This window comes from Notothenia rossii (genome assembly GCF_949606895.1).
Source record: "Notothenia rossii genome assembly, chromosome: 8".
NCBI lineage: Eukaryota > Metazoa > Chordata > Actinopteri > Perciformes > Nototheniidae > Notothenia > Notothenia rossii.
In genome coordinates, this window is record NC_136906.1 from 78,124,465 (window position 1) to 78,144,175 (window position 19,711).

General features: G+C 42.2%; 1 protein-coding gene across 3 annotated transcripts in view; it reads right to left on the reverse strand.

Annotated features, from left to right (window-relative positions):
* gtf3c2 (general transcription factor IIIC, polypeptide 2, beta) overlaps positions 1-19,711 on the reverse strand; it is a 50,258-nt gene that overhangs the window by 18,579 nt on the left and 11,968 nt on the right. For all 3 annotated transcript variants that reach the window (XM_079646329.1, XM_079646327.1, XM_079646328.1), the window contains exons 10-11: positions 18,434-18,545; positions 17,024-17,141 (exon numbers count right to left, since the gene is read on the reverse strand). In XM_079646329.1, the coding sequence (XP_079502455.1) occupies positions 17,024-17,141; positions 18,434-18,545 (230 nt within the window). The remainder of the gene's footprint in view (positions 1-17,023; positions 17,142-18,433; positions 18,546-19,711) is intronic.

The window sequence follows — 19,711 nt, forward strand, 5'->3', positions numbered from 1 at the left end:
TAAATAAACATTGATTGATTGGTTGATAGTAGGCGGCCTTCGTAATGTGGAACTCAGTCTTTCAAAAATGTAGGAATTAGCTTGTGAGTTTTGGTATGGCCGTGGTCACAGTTACCTCGAACATGAGTCAGTTCGAGCCAATTTGATGAAACTCCCCCAAGGCATTCCTGAGATGATGTGTTCACTAGAATGGGACTAATGTACAACCAGCAAGCCTAATGTCTGCATAAAAGGATCTAATATAATTATATATATTTCTGTAATATAAGCCTATATTCCAGCACTGCAGCCTTTTGGACTTTTTTAGAACAGTTTAATTATCCAGGATATTTTCTTTATTGTTTTATATTTGATATAATATTTTTCATTTGTATTTTGTATTGTTAATTCCACTTTTTAAGTATTTTTATTTTTATGTATGAACACAGTGCTGCTTCTGTAACGACATCGTTTCCAAAATTGGAATCAATAAAGTATATATCTATCTATATCTACCATCTATCTATCTAATATATATCTAAATATAAACATACAAAGTTAGTAAAGAAGTAAAGAAGTGCAGTAAAAAGATAGAATTCAATTAAAAAGATAGGCGAAAAATGCGCACATTGTTCAATCAGAAAATAAAAATAAAAATGAGGACCTCTGTATACAGTCTGAAAATATATCTGCATTGGTGTGTTAGTATGGATAAAGATACTGTATCATGACGTACTTCACAGGTAGGAGGGTACGGGGAACATGAGAGATGGATGGATAGATGGATAGATGGATAGATGGATAGATGGATAGATAGATAGATAGATAGATAGATAGATAGATAGATAGATAGATAGATAGATAGATAGATAGATAGATAGATAGATAGATAGATAGATAGATGGATGGATGGATGGATGGATGGATGGATGGATGGATGGATGGATGGATGGATGGATGGATGGATGGATGGATGGATGGATAGATGGATGGATGGATGGATGGATGGATGGATGGATAGATGGATAGATGGATAGATAGATAGATAGATAGATGGATGGATGGATGGATGGATAGATGGATGGATGGATGGATGGATGGATGGATGGATGGATGGATGGATGGATGGATGGATGGATGGATGGATAGATGGATGGATGGATAGATGGATAGATAGATAGATAGATAGATGGATGGATGGATGGATGGATGGATAGATGGATGGATGGATGGATGGATGGATGGATGGATGGATGGATGGATGGATGGATGGATAGATGGATAGATGGATCGATGGATCGATGGATAGATGGATAGATGGATGGATGGATGGATGGATGGATAGATAGATAGATGGATAGATAGATGGATAGATAGATGGATAGATGGATAGATGGATGGATGGATGGATGGATGGATGGATGGATGGATGGATGGATAGATGGATAGATGGATAGATGGATAGATGGATAGATGGATAGATGGATGGATGGATAGATGGATAGATGGATAGATGGATAGATGAATGGATAGATGGATAGATGGATAGATGGATAGATGGATGGATGGATAGATGGATAGATAGATGGATTAATGAGAAACAGATTAAAGTGACGCAGCAGCTGATAAACCCCCCCCCCCCCCCCCTCAAGTTGTTGTGAAATGACTGCACGTTAACTTAAGCACCACTTTAGAAGTCAATCTGCTGCCGGCCCCGACAATCACTGCTGTTTACTGGATGTGAAATCCAATAACAGAAAGAGGTGTCCGACGGTTCCCCATCATTAGCTTCCTCTCCTCCTCCAGTTAGATTACAGAGTTCAGATCAATACACCCCCCCCCCCCCCCCCAACTCACTTCTCCACACCTTCCTTCAGCTCACGTCAGAAGAACACTCACACTTTAATGAGACTCCTGTCCTAAATCAAGTCCTAATCTTTTTATGTCTTTCCCAGACCAACATTTGGACCCGGTCAGTGGGGACATGTCAGCACAGAGTTCATAAGGGTAAGGGGACTGAGATTTAGGACTTTTTAAGACTTTCTCAAAGCCAATAACTATGAAATGTAGGACCAAACTTTACAAAGAACATTATTTTAGATAATCAACTATAGGCAAAATAGTACTAAATATACAGAATGAACCATTTGAGAGTAATATATATATATATATATACACTGTATATATTATATTGGTGCATTAATACGTAGATCACTTCAGTGGTAAATGTGAAGCTAATTTTAACTACAGTATATCTATATGCAGGGTACGCATGCACGGCACAAATCTGAATTGTGTAATGTCACTTTTGTCACTACGCGCCTTTGCGTACCTCAAAACATCAAAAACAAAACACATATTTCGTCTACACGTGTTTCCTGTAAACACTCAATGGAGTAAACTACTATACATGTAAAAAAAAAAAAAAAAAAATTAAGCAGCTACGTTGCCGTATCACTTCCTGCAAAAGATCTTCTGACTTTCTATGACTGATTGAACTGGAGCTGGGCGAGCCGCGCAGGACATAACCCACGGACCTGTGGTGCTTAGAGGCAGAGGCTTAGATCACTGGACTACAGAGTTGGTCGCCGTGTGCACAGACAGGGTCAAAACTCTGTCAACTGGCTGCAGTGGGAGACTCCCCTGTGCACACACTGGAGAACTGCGCAACATCAGCTGATCACAACGTTCACGCTCTGTGGTCAAGCTGCTGCAGTTTGATTTCCAACAAAGTGGAGCAAAACACTCAAAGTTACTCAGGGGGTTAATGGAAGAGTTTGAAATCAGATATTGTGGAGGAATACTCTGTTACAGTAAAAGTCCTGGATTCAAAATGTTACGTTCGTAAAATTAGAAAAGTATTATCAAAATTTAGTTAAAGTACCAAAAGTAAAAGTACATTGGTCCATTTCAGAATAATAGATATGATATGTTTTATAATGATTGATCATGAAAGTGTTCTCAAAGCTGGTAAAGGTGCAGCTAGTCTGAATGACTTTGTATACTGCAGGGTAGCTGGTGGATTTACTCCAGGTGGAACTAAAGTCTGATTTAACACTTGATTATATTTCACATCATTCATCCACATCTGAGAAGTAACTAAAGGGATTAAATACATGTAGTGGAGTAGAAGTACACCATTTACCTCTGAACTGTAGTAGAGTACAAATTAGCATTAAAGTCAAGTAAAGTACAAATATCTCTAAAGTGTACTTAAGTACAGTACTTGAATAAGTGGACTTCGTAACTTCCCACATCTGAAAACAGATATGACTTCAAGTCATGTGATCATTTCTTAGTATTTGATCCTTCAACTTGGCCTCAGGAAATGCAAGGACTTCACAGTTTTGGCAACAAGTTTTGGAGAAAGCAAATCGGAGGCTTCAAAAGAGACAGGGAGGTGCATCTTCATCTTCATCATCTAGCATGCAAGAAGTGTAAATAGAGGACAGTGAAGGAGACACTGAGGAGGACCACGCTTCGTGTGGGGTGAGTACCAAACGCTGTCTCCTGGTTCTCATCTGAGTAACTCACATAAAAAGTGATGTGCACCCCTGTCTATATGTGCACATTTGCACTAATGTCCTATGTTTATAAACACATTTTTATTGGACATTTTACTTTATGCTTTTTATGTTTATAGAAATATCTTTATTTTATTTTATATACTTTTGCTGCTTCTTTGGCACTTTGGATTTCCTTGCTGTTGAAACATGTTGGATTAATAAACTTGCTTTGCCTTGTTTTAATAGTTAACAAATTTCAATATCGTTGTAAACTTTCCAGCTCTGCAAAATAACGTAAAGGTCCCATTTCTACTGATCATAATTCCATTGTTGAGGTCTACTAGAATAGATTTACATTGTTCAATGTTCCAAACTCACATTGGTTTCTCAAACAGCATCTCTGTATAGCATGTGTATTCACTCTCTGTCCTAAACGGCTTGTTGGAGCTCCTGCCCCCCCCCCCTCCCTGTGAGCCCAGTGGCCGTCTGCGAGACAGCGAGACCCAGCCCGAACACACACACACACCCGCAGCCTGGCTGGGAGTTTGTGTGTGTGCCCAGGCTGAGTTCTGCTGTGTCTCACCGACCCCACACCAGCGAGCCAGATCACAGTGTCCCGCTGAGTGTGTGTGCGTGAGGAAGTCCGCGGATTGGTCCAAACGTAACGGCTCCGCGGATGGACCAATCTGCGTTACGTCACTATACCCAGGAAGCAACCAATTGAAAAAGAGAAATCCTCAACGAGGCGTTCTGGGGCAGCATAGACAGGTCTTCTCTGTGTTAGAGTTTTACTCCCTACAGGGTGTACTTTGAGGGTTTGTGACTCTGCAGACCGTTTACATGCAGAGCAACCTTCATAACACACAAGGGGGCGGGTCATAACCGGAGAAGCATGACATGGGCCCTTTACAAATCTGTGGTTTGGGAAACATCACTGCAGCAGCAGAACTGAGCCCTATATTCTTTGTGCACAGTCTGATATAAGTGATGATTGTAATTAGCCTGCATCCTACACAGGATTTGATGTTAAAGTGGCAATAAATACAATTAATAACAGTCATTATTTAACGCCGCTAATCACCCTCATATAAAGCGTGTCCGGTGCTTAACTTTACACATAACTCCTGGTAGCATGGTCTTAGTGTAGAAAGCCTCAAACTGCAGACTGAAGAAGAACTGGTTCATGTGTTTGATAAAAGTAATAACACACACTTCATCCTGGCCTCCATGTGACCCCTCCTGGGTGATTGACACAGTGGCGGGATACTAGAAGGAAAATTCACAGCTTCCAACACTAACAACTGGCTGCGGTGATGCATCTTCTTTGTCATTTCAATTATAGATCCTTGTCTGATGGAGAGCGGCGCTGTGAATTATGTGCGTTCACTACACACTCTCACTTTTGTCTTTCTTACCCCTCCTTTAACAGCCTCCTCCTCACTTCCACTTCCTCATTCATTCGGGAGATGGGACAGACAAAAGCCATTTACAATTATCTGTCGCAAACAGCACTGAGAGGGTGGAGAGACAAAATGACATCTGGGCAGAGTTTATTTATGAAATGGCAACACCCTACCTACTATAAAGAATCATTAGGTCACTTGGATATGATTGAGAAGTTTCTGGTTAGTATCAGAGTATCAAATCAAATGCATGCTTAGTCGTCTGTGTAAGTAATCATTCGCTAAAGTTTGACGTAAGAAAAAATAGGATTAAAGAGGCCCTTATTATGCTTCTCTTTCCTGTAGTGTTTGCATGTAAATGGTCTGTTAAGGCTAAAATCCCAAGTGACATCACTATGTAACACTGATGCTGGCTAGCGCTCCAACACATTGTACGTGATGGGCTAAGGGGCGGGACATCTGTAAGCGGTTGACCAATCACAACAGCTAACCAATCAGAGCAGACTGGGCTCTGGTTTCAGACAGAGGGTGAAAAGAGGTGCTGCAGCACAGGCAGTATGAGGAAAATATTAATAAAAAATATATGAAAACCACCCTTGTGTGATTTTTTAAGGGGATCTGTACTGAACATATATTTTTTCTGTAAGTCTGTAGAATACTGTGTGGAGACCGTGACTTCTCTCGAGCACAACAATATTTATTTAGCTATTTTCTTACATATTTTGCCTTTACCAAACATTGCCTTCACTGTGATTTAGATGATGCACTGTTGCTATTTTGATAACCATGTTGATTCATTGCTCAGCCCTCGATCTGACCCTGTTTCTCAGCTTGAGTCCAGCTCTCAGTCCACTTCTCTCTCTCTCCGTGTGTTTGTGTTCAGGACACGTTGTTTCTAAATGTGAGTGCTCTGCAACCTTTCTCTGTAACCTATGGGTGGAGGGCGGCAGGGGGCTGATGGAGAGGCAACCAATGACCCGTGGCTACAGAATCAAATGGAAACCAGGAACCCATGAAGAAACGGCGTAAAAGAAAGGAAATGTCGGGCTTGATTCTGCTTTTTATGTCCATACCACACTGGAAATTATTCATCATTGGAAAACCGAGCCATGTGAAGTATAGAGGAGTCTGTTGTTAGCCAATATACTGAATTTCATTTAAATACTAACACGTGAATGACTCTGCATGAGCTCCTCTGTAATGGAGCCCCTAAATCAAAGTAGAGGCGGGCGTGTGTTTGTCTATTTCAATGCATGGGAGTGTCAAATATTCTATTATGGATTATTATTATGGATTATACGGAGCTGATGTTCATCCTGGGGAGACATGTGGTTTATAACACTTGCTGTATTGTAGAATAATAATGAAATAGAATTACTTATTTAAATATGAACCTAAAGTAAGTAAAATAAGAAGCTACAATGTACACTTTGTAATACCCTATTTAACAACAATAAATAGTTAACATTTGTATTTTAGTATTAATAAGGATTTTAAGTGTGTAATTGATCCAACTAAATACAAATGTGTGCATGTTAATGTTCAAACATGAAATTAAATGTCATTCAGAGGCGACATGTGGTCGATTAAAGCTCTAAAAATAATCAAATTCTGCAAGGCGCCCTATTTATTTGCAAAACATTGAAAGAACCGTAGCTATATTTAAAGGAGTATTAGCAATCTGGGCTAAAAAAATAAGACTATCATACTGGAAGCACAATTATAAGCCATTCCTGCTAGAGATACTATACACTGAATTCAATGAAGCTGATGTTTTGATTAAATAAATACAAATGTGTGCACTTCAATTTGATTTCATTCAGAGTAGATATGTGTTGGTGTAAGACTCTGAGAACAATGAAATTATGCGAAATGCAAATTGTAATGTATATTAAAACGATTATGAATATTTTGCACAAACAATATGTTATTATCATACTATAAGGTTGAATATCAGGTAAGGTTGTGTGTACTGCGATATAAAAAACAATGTGAAAGTGTTTTTTTTCCAAGATGTGTGCTCTACCGATATGTTATGTTCTTAGACTGGTGCAGTGTTTAATCGGATTGGTTTACACACACACACACACACACACACACACACACACACACACACACACACACACACACACACACACACACACACACACACACACACACACACACACACACACACACACACACACACACACACACACACACACACACACACACACACACACACACACACACACACACACACACACACACACACACACACACACACACACACACACACACACACACACACACACACACACACACACACACACACACACACACACACACACACACACACACACACACACACACACACACACACACACAAGGTTTCTGTGTATGATGGATGTGGCAGATAAACTGGTCATTAATCACATTCATACAGCGTTCTATCAGCACAGTTCCAGAGGCGGCTGACGCAGTGATCTAAATGGACTCGACCACAGGCTCCAGCATCAATAACGTGTGTGTGTGTGTGTGTGTGTGTGTGTGTGTGTGTGTGTGTGTGTGTGTGTGTGAGAGGCTCTCAGTTAGCTGTTAAAGCTGCATTAAACAGTTTAATAGACCCGCAAGCACTAAACATGCACGAACACTCGAGGAAATGGGGGTTTTCATGGATACTGTAATCCACCTATAAGGATGGCCCTGTCTGATATGACGGAAATGAGGCTGTGTGACTGATTTCATATCTAATGTTGACTAAAAGGGGCCCTATGAACCTCATGTTCAGGTGTATATCAGTATGTAGTGTCTCTGCTTTAAAGAGTCCTCTCCTGCTGATGTTCAGGTGTATATCAGTATGTAGTGTCTCTACTTTAAAGAGTCCTCTCCTCCTGATGTTCAGGTGTATATCAGTATGTAGTGTCTCTACTTTAAAGAGTCCTCTCCTGCTGATGTTCAGGTGTATATCAGTATGTAGTGTCTCTACTTTAAAGAGTCCTCTCCTGCTGATGTTCAGGTGTATATCAGTATGTAGTGTCTCTACTTTAAAGAGTCCTCTCCTGCTGATGTTCAGGTGTATATCAGTATGTAGTGTCTCTACTTTAAAGAGTCCTCTCCTGCTGATGTTCAGGTGTATATCAGTATGTAGTGTCTCTACTTTAAAGAGTCCTCTCCTGCTGATGTCCAGGTGTATATCAGTATGTAGTGTCTCTACTTTAAAGAGTCCTCTCCTGCTGATGTTCAGGTGTATATCAGTATGTAGTGTCTCTACTTTAAAGAGTCCTCTCCTGCTGATGTTCAGGTGTATATCAGTATGTAGTGTCTCTACTTTAAAGAGTCCTCTCTTGCTGATGTTCAGGTGTATATCAGTATGTATTGTCTCTACTTTAAAGAGTCCTCTCCTGCTGATGTTCAGGTGTATATCAGTATGTAGTGTCTCTACTTTAAAGAGTCCTCTCCTGCTGATGATCAGGTGTATATCAGTATGTAGTGTCTCTACTTTAAAGAGTCCTCTCCTGCTGATGTTCAGGTGTATATCAGTATGTAGTGTCTCTACTTTAAAGAGTCCTCTCCTGCTGATGATCAGGTGTATATCAGTATGTAGTGTCTCTACTTTAAAGAGTCCTCTCCTGCTGATGATCAGGTGTATATCAGTATGTAGTGTCTCTACTTTAAAGAGTCCTCTCCTGCTGATGTTCAGGTGTATATCAGTATGTAGTGTCTCTACTTTAAAGAGTCCTCTCCTGCTGATGTTCAGGTGTATATCAGTATGTAGTGTCTCTACTTTAAAGAGTCCTCTCCTGCTGATGTTCAGGTGTATATCAGTATGTAGTGTCTCTACTTTAAAGAGTCCTCTCCTGCTGATGTTCAGGTGTATATCAGTATGTAGTGTCTCTACTTTAAAGAGTCCTCTCCTGCTGATGTCCAGGTGTATATCAGTATGTAGTGTCTCTACTTTAAAGAGTCCTCTCTTGCTGATGTTCAGGTGTATATCAGTATGTAGTGTCTCTACTTTAAAGAGTCCTCTCCTGCTGATGATCAGGTGTATATCAGTATGTAGTGTCTCTACTTTAAAGAGTCCTCTCCTGCTGATGATCAGGTGTATATCAGTATGTAGTGTCTCTACTTTAAAGAGTCCTCTCCTGCTGATGATCAGGTGTATATCAGTATGTAGTGTCTCTACTTTAAAGAGTCCTCTCCTGCTGATGATCAGGTGTATATCAGTATGTAGTGTCTCTACTTTAAAGAGTCCTCTCCTGCTGATGATCAGGTGTATATCAGTATGTAGTGTCTCTACTTTAAAGAGTCCTCTCTTGCTGATGTTCAGGTGTATATCAGTATGTAGTGTCTCTACTTTAAAGAGTCCTCTCCTGCTGATGATCAGGTGTATATCAGTATGTAGTGTCTCTACTTTAAAGAGTCCTCTCCTGCTGATGATCAGGTGTATATCAGTATGTAGTGTCTCTACTTTAAAGAGTCCTCTCCTGCTGATGTTCAGGTGTATATCAGTATGTAGTGTCTCTACTTTAAAGAGTCCTCTCTTGCTGATGTTCAGGTGTATATCAGTATGTATTGTCTCTACTTTAAAGAGTCCTCTCCTGCTGATGTTCAGGTGTATATCAGTATGTAGTGTCTCTACTTTAAAGAGTCCTCTCCTGCTGATGATCAGGTGTATATCAGTATGTAGTGTCTCTACTTTAAAGAGTCCTCTCCTGCTGATGTTCAGGTGTATATCAGTATGTAGTGTCTCTACTTTAAAGAGTCCTCTCCTGCTGATGATCAGGTGTATATCAGTATGTAGTGTCTCTACTTTAAAGAGTCCTCTCCTGCTGATGTTCAGGTGTATATCAGTATGTAGTGTCTCTACATGTCTCCAAGCTTTAATGTTCAAAAAGCTCTCTATTTCTCTCATACTGTCTGTGCTGCAGCACCTCTTTTCACCCTCTGTCTGAAACCAGAGCCCAGTCTGCTCTGATTGGTTAGCTGGCCGGCTCTGTTGTGATTGGTCGACCTGCTTAGAGATGTCCCGCCCCTTAGCCTATCACGTACAATGTGTTGGATTGCTTGCCAATAGAAGTTTAAGTGTAACACAGTGATGTGGAAGTAAACAAAGGAGTCCAATGGAAAACTAAAAAGTGTAATAGGCCATGATAGCAAGTTGTGTATTAAGTGTTTCCTGTAATCATACATCATAAACAATTTAGCTCGTAGTCGATCGACAGAAAAAGAAATAAGCAACTTTTTCTGCAAATTAACTGTCATTTTTTCGATCAAGAATGTAAAATATTCATTACTTGTTAGACGCTTTTATCCAAAGCGACTTCCATACTCAATACTGTGGGCAATCCCCACAGGAGCAATTTGGGGTGAAGTGTCTCAGGGACACAACGACATGCTAACTGCAGTGGGGTTTGAACCTGTGCTCCCTTGATCCGAACACCAACGCTCTATCCACTGCGCCACACGCCTCCTAGTCTCATTGATTCTCGCTTCTTTGTTGAGAGGATTTGGATATTTCCTGTTTTTTGTGACATTAAAATAGTAAACAGAATAGCTTATGATTTTTGGATGTTGGTCAGATCGAACCAGCTATTAGAAACCTGGGTCTTAAGGAGTTGTAATGGTCATCTTTACCTATATTTAGACCTATTATAGATGAACAATGGAACGATTAATGAGACAACCATGTCCAGATTAATCAAAATGAAAATAATCTTAGTTGTAAAACATTGCCTTTCCACAATCCTTTTTGTAATCTGGTTCTCTGTGATTATCTGTGTGTCGATACTTCTTCTACCTCTACAGTTCCCCCTATGTATTCATGATCAAACAATGTATATTGCTAACAATTGTGATTTACATTCGTCAATACACGGACCTTTAAAGTGGTCTTGACTCTTCTTTCAACCTCCCCCTAAATGTGGGATACCTGTTCTCTGGATATCAAATGTGTTTGCTTTGAAACTCCTAATGACTGAGTCAACAAATGGACCCAACTCACACCAAATCACTCTCAGGGATGTCATGATGCTTCAAAGTCACTATGGCTCCAGCTAAAAGCCTCTATTTCCCCCTCATAGTAATCAGAGAACATGTGTCTCTGAGTTGATACAGAAACACATTAAAAAGGTGGATTTGTCCTCATTTGTTCACATGCATGTTTGTGTTATTTGTCCTTTTTAGTTGTGGTGTAAGAAAGTAGAGGTGTGCAAAACAGTGCAGCAAAGCTTGTGTTGTGTTCAGTGAGATGTGAACAGATCCATAGTCCAGCCATGATCCCAAAACACCTCTGAGGCTTTACTGCAGTCGTGTACTCAAGAGATCAGGTAACACATACTGAGTTCAGTCTTTTAGAGAGACAACGCTGCCCTCTGCTGACCACAGGACTCACTTTCTGGATACGGTCTTTCTGAGTCCTAGTATGAGAAAGGCAGAGGTGGGAAGTAGTGGAGTACAAATACTTTGTTTCTGTACTTAAGAACATGTTTCTGGTATCAGTACTTTACTCCATAACTTATTTTTCTGACGACTTTTTACATGTTGAACACAAATACCTGTACTTTCTACTTCTTACATGTTGAACTCAAATACCTGTACTTTCTACTTCTCACATGTTGAACTCAAATACCTGTACTTTCTACTTCTCACATGTTGAACTCAAATACCTGTACTTTCTACTTCTTACATGTTGAACTCAAATACCTGTACTTTCTACTTCTTACATGTTGAACCCAAATACCTGTACTTTCTACTTCTTACATTTTGAACACAAATACCTGTACTTTCTACTTCTTACATTTTGAACTCAAATACCTGTACTTTCTACTTCTTACATGTTGAACACAAATACCTGTACTTTCTACTTCTTACATTTTGAACTCAAATACCTGTACTTTCTACTTCTTACATGTTGAACACAAATACCTATACTTTCTACTTCTTACATGTTGAACTCAAATACCTGTACTTTCTACTTCTTACATGTTGAACACAAATACCTGTACTTTCTACTTCTTACATTTTGAACACAAATACCTGTACTTTCTACTTCTTACATGTTGAACCCAAATACCTGTACTTTCTACTTCTTACATGTTGAACACAAATACCTGTACTTTCTACTTCTTACATGTTGAACTCAAATACCTGTACTTTCTACTTCTTACATGTTGAACCCAAATACCTGTACTTTCTACTTCTTACATGTTGAACACAAATACCTGTACTTTCTACTTCTTACATGTTGAACTCAAATACCTGTACTTTCTACTTCTTACATGTTGAACTCAAATACCTGTACTTTCTACTTCTTACATGTTGAACTGAAATACCTGTACTTTCTACTTCTTACATGTTGAACACAAATACCTGTACTTTCTACTTCTTACATGTTGAACTCAAATACCTGTACTTTCTACTTCTTACATGTTGAACTCAAATACCTGTACTTTCTACTTCTTACATGTTGAACTCAAATACCTGTACTTTCTACTTCTTACATGTTGAACTCAAATACCTGTACTTTCTACTTCTCACATGTTGAACACAAATACCTGTACTTTCTACTTCTTACATGTTGAACTCAAATACCTGTACTTTCTACTTCTCACATGTTGAACACAAATACCTGTACTTTCTACTTCTCACATGTTGAACTCAAATACCTGTACTTTCTACTTCTTACATGTTGAACCCAAATACCTGTACTTTCTACTTCTTACATGTTGAACTCAAATACCTGAACTTTCTACTTCTTACATTTTGAACTCAAATACCTGTACTTTCTACTTCTTACATGTTGAACTCAAATACCTGTACTTTCTACTTCTTACATGTTGAACCCAAATACCTGTACTTTCTACTTCTCACATGTTGAACACAAATACCTGTACTTTCTACTTCTCACATGTTGAACTCAAATACCTGTACTTTCTACTTCTTACATGTTGAACCCAAATACCTGTACTTTCTACTTCTTACATGTTGAACTCAAATACCTGAACTTTCTACTTCTTACATTTTGAACTCAAATACCTGTACTTTCTACTTCTTACATGTTGAACACAAATACCTGTACTTTCTACTTCTTACATCCATCCATCCATCCATCTTCTCCCGCTTATCCGTGGTCGGGTCGCGGAGGTAGCAGTTCCAGCAGAGAGCCCCAAACTTTCTTTTCCCTGGCCACATCAACCAGCTCTGACTGGGGGATCCCAAGGCGCTCCCAGGCCAGAGAAGAGATATAATCCCTCCATCTGGTTCTAGGTCTACCCCTTGGTCTCTTCCCAGCTGGACGTGCCTGGAACACCTCCCTAGGGAGGCGCCCAGGTGGCATCCTAACTAGGTGCCCGAACCACCTCAACTGGCTCCTTTCGACGCGAAGGAGGAGCGGTTCAACTCCGAGTCCCTCCCGGATGACCGAACTTCTCACCTTATCCCTAAGGGAGACACCAGCCACCCTGCGGAGAAAACCCATCTCGGCCGCTTGTACCCGCGATCTCGTTCTTTCGGTCATGACCCATCCTTCATGACCATAGGTGAGGGTAGGAACGAAAATGGCCCGGTAGACAGAGAGCTTTGCCTTTTGGCTCAGCTCCCTTTTCGTCACAACGGTGCGGTAAAGAGACTGCAGTACCACTCCCGCTGCTCCGATTCTCCGACCCATCTCACGCTCCATTGTTCCCTCACTCGAGAACAAGACCCCGAGATACTTGAACTCCTTCACTTGGGGTAAGGACTCATTCCCTACTTGGAGTGGACAGTCCATCGGTTTCCTGCTGAGAACCATGGCCTCAGATTTGGAGGTGCTGATCCTCATCCCAGCCGCTTCACACTCGGTTGCGAACCGATCCAGTGAGTGCTGAAGGTCGCAGACCGATGAAGCCATCAGAACCACATCATCTGCAAAAAGCAGTGGTGCAATCCTTAGTCCACCGAACTGCAGACCCCCTCCCCCACGACTACGCCTCGAAATCCGATCCATGTATATTACAAACAGGATTGGTGACAAAGCGCAGCCCTGGCGGAGGCCAACCCTCACCTGAAATGGGTCCGACTTACTGCCGAGGACCCGGACACAGCTCTCGCTTTGGGAGTACAGAGATTGGATGGCCCTGAGTAGAGACCCCCTCACCCCATACTCCCGCAGCACCTCCCACAGTGACTCCCTTGGAACCCGGTCATATGCCTTCTCCAAGTCTACAAAACACATGTAGACTGGATAAGCATACTCCCAGGCACCCTCCAGGATCCTTGCGAGAGTAAAAAGCTGATCCGTCGTTCCACGACCAGGACGGAATCCGCATTGTTCCTCCTCAATCTGAGGTTCGACAATCGGCCTGACCCTCCTTTCGAGTACCTTAGAGTAAACTTTCCCGGGGAGGCTGAGTAGTGTGATGCCTCGGTAATTGGCACACACCCTCTGATCCCCCTTTTTGAAAAGGGGAACCACCACTCCGGTCTGCCACTCCTTCGGTACTGTTTCCGACTTCCACGCAACGTTGATGAGACGTGTCAACCATGACAGTCCCTCAACACCCAGAGCCTTCAGCATTTCTGGGCGGATCTCATCCACCCCCGGGGCTTTGCCACTGTGAAGTTGTTTGACGACCTCAGTGACCTCCCCCCGGGAGATTGGTGTCGATCCCCCGTCATACTCCAGCTCTGCCTCTAACATAGAGGGCGGAGTTGTCGGGTTCAGGAGTTCCTCAAAGTGCTCCTTCCAACGCCCTAACACTCCATCAGTTGAGGTCAACAACGTCCCATCCTTACTGTACACAGCTTGGATGGTTCCCTGCTTCCCCCTCCTGAGGTGTCGGACAGTTTTCCAGAACAACTTTGGTGCCGCCCGAAAGTCTTTTTCCATGTCTTCTCCGAACTTCTCCCACACCCGCTGCTTTGCCTCGGCCACGGCTGAGGCTGCTGCCCTTCGGGCCTGTCGGTACCTTGCAACTGCCTCGGGAGTCCCCCGGGATAACAAATCCCTGAAGGCCTCCTTCTTCAGTCGGACGGCTTCCCTGACCACCGGTGTCCACCAGGAGGTTCGAGGGTTACCGCCCCTTGAGGCACCTAGGACCTTGAGACCACAGCTCCCCGCCGCGGCTTCGGCAATAGAGGCTTTGAACACCGACCACTCTGGTTCAATGTCCCCAACCTCCACAGGAATGCCCGAAAAGCTCCGCCGGAGGTGTGAGTTGAAGGCCTCCTGAACTTGGGCCTCCTCCAGACGTTCCCAGTTCACCCGAACTACACGTTTGGGCTTACCAGGTCTATCCAAAGGCTTCCCCCGCCACTCGACCCAACTCACCACCAGATGGTGATCAGTTGACAACTTCGCCCCTCTCTTTACCCGAGTGTCCAAAACATACGGCCTCAGGTCCGATGATACGATAACCAAATCGATCATGGACCTTCTGCCTAGGGTGCTCTGGTACCACGTACACTTATGAGCATCCTTATGTTCGAACATGGTGTTTGTTATGGCCAATCCATGACTAGCACAGAAGTCCAGTAACAAACCACCACTCCGGTTCAGATCAGGGGGGCCGTTCCTCCCAATCACTCCCCTCCAAGTGTCTCCATCATTGCCCACATGTGCGTTGAAGTCTCCCAGCAAGATTAAAGAGTCCCCTTCAGGAGCCCCATACAGGACTCTTTCCAGGGTCTCCAAGAAGGCCGTATACTCTGAACTGCTGTTGGGTGCATAAGCACACACAACAGTCAGAGTTTTCCCCCCCATAACCCGCAGGCGTAGGGAGGCAACCCTCTCGTCCACTGGGGTAGACTCCAACAACGAAGCACCCAACCGGGGACTTGTGAGTATCCCCACACCCGCCCGGCGCCTCACACCTTGAGCAACTCCGGAGAAGAATAGAGTCCAACCCCTATCCAGAAGTAAGGTTCCAGAGCCGACGCTGTGCGTAGAGGTGAGCCCAACCAGATCCAACTGGTAACGCTCCACCTCCCGCACAAGCTCCGACTCCTTCCCCCCCAGAGAGGTGACGTTCCACGTCCCCAAAGCCAGCTTCTGTCGCCCGGGTCTGGTCCGTCGAGACCCTCTGCCTTCACTGCCACCCTTCTGGCAGCGCACCCGACCCCATTGCTGTTTCCCGTAGGTGGTGGGCCCGCGGGACGGAGAAGCGGAGGTGTTGCCCACGTTGCCTTTTCGGGCTGTGCCCGGCCGGGCTCCGTGGCAAGCCCGGCCACCAGACGCTCGCCGACGAGTCCTCCTTCTGGGCCTGGCTGCAGAAGGGGACCCCGGGCTTCCTCCGGGCCGGGTATCCTCACTTCGTGTGTCGTCTTTCATGAGGTCTTTTGAACCAATCTTAGTCTGGCCCCTTGCCTGAGACCAATTTGCCATGGGAGACCCTACCAGGAACACAAGGTTCCAGACAACACAGCCCCCAGGTTCATCAGGGCACACAAACCTCTCTACCACGGTAAGGTGCTGGTTCTTACATGTTGAACACAAATACCTGTACTTTCTACTTCTTACATGTTGAACTCAAATACCTGTACTTTCTACTTCTTACATGTTGAACTCAAATACCTGTACTTTCTACTTCTTACATGTTGAACTCAAATACCTGTACTTTCTACTTCTTACATGTTGAACTCAAATACCTGAACTTTCTTCTTCTCTCATTTTCCAAACAGGCTGGTTCCTTTAGTCTGAATGTGTGTTTGGTGGCGTGATCATTATTATTTAGAGTCATTGCGTGCCTATTGATTTGAACACGATCCGTGTATCCATCATTTCCTGGTCTTCTCTAAAGAAGAGGGACCAATGGAAACGTTGTCATGTTGCCGTTGGTCACCATGGAAACATTCATTAGCTAACAATGACATTATTGTTCTATTAATATAAAGGGAGGTCAGGTACTCTTTAAAACAGCTGCTATTTATGGGTACTTTTTACTGAAGTACATTTCAAAGCCTCTTTACTTTGACTTGAGTAAAGAAGTTTAGTCAGTACTTCTACTTTCACCAGAGTATTTTAAAACATGAGTATCTACTTCTGCTAGAGTAAAGGATGTGTGTACTTTTGCCATCTCTGGACAAAGGAAATGAATTATGACCCTATGTCACTGTTGCCATGCCAATAGGCTTGTATACATACTGTCAACACATCTGAAGTGTAACATCCAGACTCACCAGAGTTGTCCGGCGTGTTGTTGGAAAGCAGAGCCTCAGGGTGGGGCAGGCTGTAAATGGTGACCACACCAGTGGAGGTAGCAACAGCCAGGAGACCCAGTCTGGGCAGGAGAGGGGCCTTTGGTGGAAGATCATTAGAACATATTAACCCAATACCCTGGATCAAATGTTCAATAGATTATTTTAGCGTAGAACACAAGACAGCTTCGATTGACCTTAATGTTTGACCTTGTGACCCCCTGATACGAACACAAATGCACTAATCCACTGCGCCACACGCCTCCCTATATATATATATGTATTCTTAGGAGAACAAAATAAACCCAAAATATATACTATACTATGTTATATAATATAACCAATTAAGAGAGAACAATTACAGAAGACAAATTGCATCAAAGTGGAATATGTACAGTACATAAGCATTCTCTAGTGTCTGTCCAATAAAAATTTTTAAAAAAAGATTTATCACTCAATTCTTTTCCCCTACTCCCCCCCCTACCCGACTTGTAAAGCGACCTTGGGTTTCGTGAAAGGCGCTATATAAATATTATGTATTATTATTATTATTATTATTAATTGTTTTAACAAGAAAGCTTAATATAAATATCTCTTTTTAAATGGTCAAACACTGACGAAGCAATCCAGACCAAATACGCATGGACTAGCCTTTTAAAAATCAGTGTGGGGGTAATAGCTTCCTAGGCCCATAACTTTGACCCAGTTTATCAGTTTGTTTAATATATCATATTCCAATTACTTGAATATAGACTATACTTGCACTATTTCTATTCTATTTTATTTTATTGTATGTACTTGCACCATTTTATCTGTTGTTTGTGTTGCACTGCTGGAGGAGGCTGTGACCTCAGAGTTTCATTAACACTGTAGCTATGTACACATTACAATCAAAGCTTCAGCTGATAGAGGTGTTATTATAGTGCTCTATCTTGATATGGAGCATGTTGATTATTCTCTCAGAACCAGCTAAATACATTTATCTGGGGTAGAGATCTTCAGAATTGGTTTGGCAACAGCTGTGTCGCCTCGTGGCTGCAGCAAATAATAATACTTAATAATTCATTCTATTTAGAGGCGCCTTTCAAAGCACCCCAGGACACCTTACAATTCATAACATATTCTAAGGAAAGGTTTAAGACAGTACAAAAGGACTGTAACAGGGAACATGTATTGAAACAGGACATGTGGCACTACAGTGAGTAGGCTGATCTGAACAGGTGGGGAGAGAGGAGGGAGGTGAATGTGGTGATTGTGTCAGACTGTCGGATGTGAAGGGGGAGAGAGTTCCATAGTTTGGGAGCAGTGCAGCTAAGCTCCTGCTCTCCCCGTGTCTCTCTGAGTCTCGTCTCCATTGCTTCTGAAGTTTACATCACAGTGAGGAGCACTCACCTTCCTGTCGCAGAGGGGGGGCTCCCAGCCTCCTGCAGGACACCAGCTCAGCTGCCAGATGAAGCCTTTGTCCTGAGCCAGGCCGTAGGACAGAGCTGGAGGAGACTCAGGTCTGTGGAGACACAGGAGGATGCTTCAGGCAAAACAAACAACGAGGATGAATAGAAAACATTTTTACTAGTGCCGGGACTCGATTAAAAAAATTAATCAAATTAATTACAGGCTTTGTAATTAATTAATCGAAATTAATCGCATTTTTAATCACATATAAATATCTGACCTGAGAACAGTGAGAAGCAATTTTGTTCACATGGATTTTAGTATACCATTGAATAATGACTGAATACATAAGCTTAAGCAACAAAACATTGTTTATTTTTTTCAAGGTGGTTCACTGGCCATAAAGTGTAGCAATAGCATATTTAGGAATATAGTACATTTCAGAGATTCAGGTAGCCTATAGGTAGGTAGACCTTCTGTAAACTATAACACTTTGTTTTTGAAGTAAAACAAAATACTTTCAAGTACATTCAGAACATTGGAAACCCTGACTATTAGAAAACATCTCTCTGTTGCTTCAGAGGCCATAACAGACTTTGTTGATTTACCAACAGTTGATTTAAAATTGGGTGTGGGTCCTTGAACTCCGAGTCGGGCTAACGTCCACGCTAGCTTCCACGCTAGCTGCTATATGTTTTGCATTGAGGTGATACTTGAGGCTTGATGTGCTGCGGTGATATGCAAATTCCTTTTTGCATAATTTGCAAACAACCGTGCTCTTATTGACGCTTCCATCCGTCCGTTTTTTAAAACAAAATGTCCCATCCACGGGGCCAACCAAAGCGGTCTCATCAGCTTCTTCGTTCATGTTTGACTATTGTTCACTGTGGTTTGTTGTTGTCTGAAGTCATGAACGTTAGTTGGTGCTCCAGTGTAATCGGTACCCCTGAAACTCATCCAGTGAGAAACGTTCCGCGGTGCAAAAATAAGTGCGATTAAAATGCGTTAATTTTTTTAACGCGTTAATTTGTGTAATTAATTAATCTTAATTAACGCGTTAAAGTCTCGGCCCTAATCTTTATATTTGATAAAGGGCCGTCCCAGTTTCAAGGTAGGTGATGTTTTTAAATGCCTTATTTTGTCAGTCCAAACCCAAAATATAGTCAATTGTATTGATGTCAGAAAGACAAGCAGCACATCTCAACATAGACAAGTTTTTTTTTTCTCCAAATATTGACGATTTTTCTTGATATAAAACCGAGAAATCAGCAAATTTCA